This window comes from Callithrix jacchus, chromosome 15, assembly GCF_049354715.1.
Source record: "Callithrix jacchus isolate 240 chromosome 15, calJac240_pri, whole genome shotgun sequence".
Classification (NCBI taxonomy): domain Eukaryota; kingdom Metazoa; phylum Chordata; class Mammalia; order Primates; family Cebidae; genus Callithrix; species Callithrix jacchus.
Window position 1 is genome coordinate 72,810,497 of NC_133516.1, and position 4,632 is coordinate 72,815,128.

Here is a 4,632-nt window from a genome sequence, read left to right on the forward strand (position 1 = left end):
CCACTCTCCTCAGCCACCTGGACTGCGGCTCCACTTTGTGAGTGGCTGTGCTGGCTGTGGTGCCCAGGCCTTCTCTCCTGCATCTCTTCTCCTCAGATTTCACGAAGGAGGCCACACCTGGATCCTACCTTCCTCCCTGACCCTGTTCCTCTGTCTCCACTAGAGCATCCTCCCTTCCCCCAGCACAGATGACCCAGGAGTGTCCCCGGCCCAGCCTGTGGCTACAGCCACCTCCAGAGTGGCACCTCCAGCAAACTCCTCTCCCCACAGTGGCTGCACAAAAGGCTGAGCAATGGCCCTGTCACCTGTGGCTTGGGCTCCTTCAGGGGCATTGCTTCTGCTCACCCTTTGACTTTCCAGAAGACCCGCTCAAGCCCCTTGTATTAGTCCATTCTCACAAAGCCATACAGAAATACCTGAGACTGGGTGATTTTTAAAGAAAAGAGGTTTAATTGGCTCACAGTTCCACAGGCTGTACAGGAAGCACAGGGCATCTGCTTCGTGGGAGACCTCGGGAGCTTTTACTCATGGCAGAAGGTAAGTGGAGCGGGTGTCCTACCTGGCAGGGGCGGGACCAAGAGAGGGAGTTGGGGGAGATGCAACATGCTTTCAAACAACCAGATCTCACGATAACTCACTATCATAAGGACGGCACAAAGGGGATGGTGTTAAACCATTAGAATCCAGCCCCATGATCCGATCTTCTCCCACCAGGACCCACCTCCAGTACTGAGGATTAAAACTGAACCTGAAATGTGGGTGGGAACACAGATCCAAACCCTATCAACCCCTCTGGACCACCATATCAACCCCTCTGGGCCACCATATCAACCCCTCTGGGCCACCATATCAACCCCTCTGGGCCACGGCCGGGCTGCCTCCCCTCTACCTGGTTCTGGAGCCCGCTCTTCTGGGTTTCCTGCTCCCATCCCATCTCTGTGCACCACAGTCACTCCAGCTGTGGCCACCATGTTCCTCTCCCAGAGTCCCCTCTGCGAATCCTCAGAAAGCTCCTGCTCCTGGGCACCCTGATCAGTGGTGTGGCACCCACAGCTGGCTGCTCCTCTCATGTCCTCCATGCAGCCTAGCCTGGAAATAGTTGTAAGGTCTCTGCAGGCTCTGGGAGATGTTTTCAGAAACCCATCCGGGTTCTCTGTCAGGAAATTCACATGGTCCATCCTCAAAGGGATGGAGGCCTCAGGTCCTCAAGGTTGTCCTGTGCCCTGGAGACAGTCCACTCATCTGGTCCTTCCTGGGAAAGGAGCCCATCCTCCTCTGCAGGGACCTGGGCTGCAATCTCTCTTCTCACTTTTCTTGGGGTACCCAGTGCTATGGAGGCAAAGGCTGTTTCCTGGCTCCATGCCCCTGCCAGCCTTCCCCCAAAAAACCCATCCAGGCTCACTGTTTCCTCCTCTAGGGCTTATTTCTTCCTCTCTAGGGCTTATCCCTTTGTCAGGGTAACAAAATGGGTTATGTGCGTGAAAGGGGTGAGCTGGAAAAAAGGGGAGGCACTGCCAGCCCTCACCCAGAGAAGCCTGCTTGGGCCCAAGGCCACAAATGCACCCACCCACCCCCCCTGTCAGGGCCTCTTGTTCTGTACACCTGTAAATGTGCCTGTTCCTCCCTCTGGGAACCACAATTCACCAGCGTCCTATCCCCAACCTCCTTACACCTCCATCGCTTTCCTATGCCGGGCCTCAGGAGACTGTTTCCTGCCTGCACCCCTGCCACTCCCCAGCCCCAGCCCCACTCCTGTGCCCTACATCACCTACCCCCAAAGGAATCCCCTCTCATACCCGAGCATCTCACCCTGGTCTCAGCTTCCCCAAGTAGAGACTGCACTGGCTTCAACAAAAACTGCCCTGTGCCTCCCCTGCACCTCCAATACTAGAGTCCGCAGAGCTTGGGCCACCAGGCTTGCACAAGCCCATCGGGGAGGGTGGAACCCGGGACCATTCTCCAGGACTCGGTCTCCTTTGCTGTGTTCCCGCCAGCCAGCATTTCCCTGCTCACGGGAGAGGGAGAGGGGTGCGCCCAGGAACTAAGAGCGAATCCCTTCCCCATCCTCTCACAGGAACTCCTTCCGGTGTCACAGCCTCACCCCCGCCCACCCTGTCCCACCCTGGAGCCCCCATTCGGCTTTGGGAGGACCTGCAGCAGCTACTTGTGCATCACAAAATGAGGCCCTGGGAACATCAGCGGCGACGGGGTGGGGGGAGCGGCGAGGCTGTGTCCCCAGAGAGGCCCTGCCGTAGTCCTCCATTCTCCGGGTTGTGCCCAGGCCCCGAGAGGCACAACAAGACCCCATGGGTGCAGCTGGAGGGTGCCTCCCACTCGCCATCCCCTTTGGATGGGGCGGAAAACCCCCAAGGAAGTCCTAGCGCAGTTCACGTTGCCCCAGCCGACCACGTGAGGGCGCGCCCTGTGTTAGTTTGGACAAATTAAAGCTCCTCTTGCGGGCAGGCCTGGAGCCCCCCAGGCCGGGTCAGGGCTCGGGTGTCCGTGGCATTCTCTGGGCTGCCGGCCGCCAAGCTCCTGGCCGTGGGTCCTCCCCTGGGGCCCGCGCTATTGGCCTCCAAACGAGGTGCCCCCCTCCTCTCGCGCTCCCGCAGCCTAGGGTGCACCTCTCCGTTCGCCTTTGCTGAGCTCTTCCAGGACGCAAGCCGCCTCTCCACTGCGTTGGGAGCTCAGGCCCCGTCTGGGGCGCCCCGCTGCGGGCGCAGTGGCGCTGGAGAGGCGCGGTCCGAGTAGCCAGCGGCCAGAGAAGGGGCTCCAAGAAGCACAAGTTGGAGCTGGCCCCGGACCAGGCTGTTGTTGTTCTCAACGTGGTCCGCCATGAACCTATAAAAAGCCGAGAGACTCGCCCTCTTCGCCAGAGCGCAACGCGCACGCTCAGCGAGCTCTGGAGGCGCTAGTGGAAGCAGCGGCGGCCGCGCGCGTTCGGCGGGATTCCTCTTCTCTTCGGCTCGACTTAGGTCTGCGTCCCCAGCTCCAGCCGCCGGCTCGGACTCAGTCGCCGACCCCAACTCGGTCCCCTAACCCGGCCCCGGCTCCGGGCCCCCCAACCCTCGCTCCGGCCCGGCCCGGCCCCCACCCCAGCCCTGCCGCCCGGCCCCAGGCCCGGCCGCGGCCGCTCCCGCCTGGAGCCGCCGCGCGCCCCCAGCCCCCCTGCACCCCCTCGGCCCCTCGCCTTCCTTTTCCCGGCGCGGCCTCCCGGCTTCCGCGCGCCGCCGGCCACCAACCCGCTTGCTACCATGTCCGTGGAGCTCGAGGAGGCCCTGCCGGTGACGACCGCCGAGGGAATGGCCAAGAAGGTGACCAAAGCTGGCGGCTCGGCGGCGCTCTCCCCATCTAAGAAAAGGAAGAACAGCAAGAAGAAGAACCAGCCGGGCAAGTACAGCCAGCTGGTGGTGGAGACCATTCGTAGGCTGGGCGAGCGCAACGGCTCGTCGCTGGCCAAGATCTACACCGAGGCCAAGAAGGTGCCGTGGTTCGACCAGCAGAACGGGCGCACTTACCTCAAGTACTCCATCAAGGCGCTGGTGCAGAACGACACGCTTCTGCAGGTGAAGGGCACCGGCGCCAACGGCTCATTCAAGCTCAACCGCAAGAAGCTGGAGGGCGGCGGAGAGCGGCGGGGAGCCCAGGCGGCCGCCACCGCCCCAGTGCCTGCCGCGCACAAAGCAAAGAAGGCGGCCCCGGGCGCGGCCGGCTCCAGGCGCAGCGCAGACAAGAAGCCCGCCAGGGGCCAGAAGCCGGAACAGCGCTCGCACAAGAAGGGCGCTACCACCAAGAAGGACAAAGGCGGCAAGGCTAAGAAGACGGCGGCCGCAGGGGGCAAGAAGGTGAAGAAGGCGGCCAAGCCCAGCGTCCCCAAAGTACCCAAGGGCCGCAAGTGAGCCCGCCGGCCCGGTCCGAGTGGCCGGCATGGGCTTTTTGGTGTTTTTGTTTTTCTACCCCAAGTGACGTAGATTTTGTAAGGCTTGCCCTGGTTGGGGCCGCGGGGCCTGTCTCAGCCGCAGGGAGGGGCCCCGAGTCCTCTCCGTCCCTCCCCTCCCCCGACGATGTAGCAGCGTTTTTCGTTGTTTGCTTTAGGTTTTTGAAACAGCCCTGGCGACGCCTCTATTGGCTCTCGGCCTTGGCAACGGCCGTCGTCATGGTTACTGGCCCCTAGGCGCCAATATCCGAGGCCGCGCCTGCCCACCCGGGCTGGGTCCGCTGGTTGGCCGAGCCCAGGCGCGCGGGTACGCGGTAGTAGCCGCGCATCCCTTCCTGGCTTCCCCACCCTCTCTGCCTTTGGGTGCGCGACAAACAATCGCTCCGGGCTCAGGGCTGCGCGGCGCTTCCCTTCATTCCGTGGGTCTTTTTTGGGCACAATAAAGCGTTTAAACCTTTCAGTCTGGTTTAATCTGAGTGGAATATAGATGTGTGCCTCCCGCACGCAGGGTTGGATGGGGGGACCCCTCGGATCATAATACCCCAATCTGTTGACCATGGTTAAGCCTAGAGCCAGGGGCCTTAAGCAAGAGGGGAATTGCTGGCCTGTAACGAACTTAGGGTAAACTGGGGCAGGGAGGTAGACAAGTTCGGTCCCTTGGGAGGGATAGACCTGTTTGCCCCCACACTGGTCCA

The 4,632-nt window shown here is 61.8% G+C and overlaps 1 protein-coding gene and 1 long non-coding RNA gene across 3 annotated transcripts; one reads left to right on the plus strand and one right to left on the minus strand.

The window, feature by feature from the left end:
* Window positions 1–427: 427 nt before the first annotated feature.
* LOC108588488 (uncharacterized) lies at window positions 428–2,070 on the minus strand. Of its 2 annotated transcripts, XR_013527538.1 has the most exons (3): window positions 1,810–2,070; window positions 890–1,329; window positions 428–559 (listed from the first exon to the last, which is right to left on the minus strand). It is a non-coding gene; the product is annotated as an uncharacterized LOC108588488 (long non-coding RNA). The 2 variants fall into 2 exon arrangements; XR_001907411.4 differs by having other exon boundaries at window positions 890–1,877.
* An 801-nt stretch (window positions 2,071–2,871) lies between these two features.
* Window positions 2,872–4,397, plus strand: H1-10 (H1.10 linker histone). Its single transcript, XM_035273823.3, has one exon. It carries the CDS (start codon window positions 3,255–3,257, stop codon window positions 3,897–3,899), a length of 645 nt encoding a protein of 214 aa, XP_035129714.1. The 5' UTR covers window positions 2,872–3,254; the 3' UTR covers window positions 3,900–4,397.
* The last annotated feature ends 235 nt before the right edge of the window (window positions 4,398–4,632 follow it).

Excerpts from the sequence above, each read along its gene's own strand:
- H1-10 (XM_035273823.3), top strand. The coding sequence starts at position 3,255 with ATGTCCGTGGAGCTCGAGGAGGCCCTGCCGGTGACGACCGCCGAGGGA.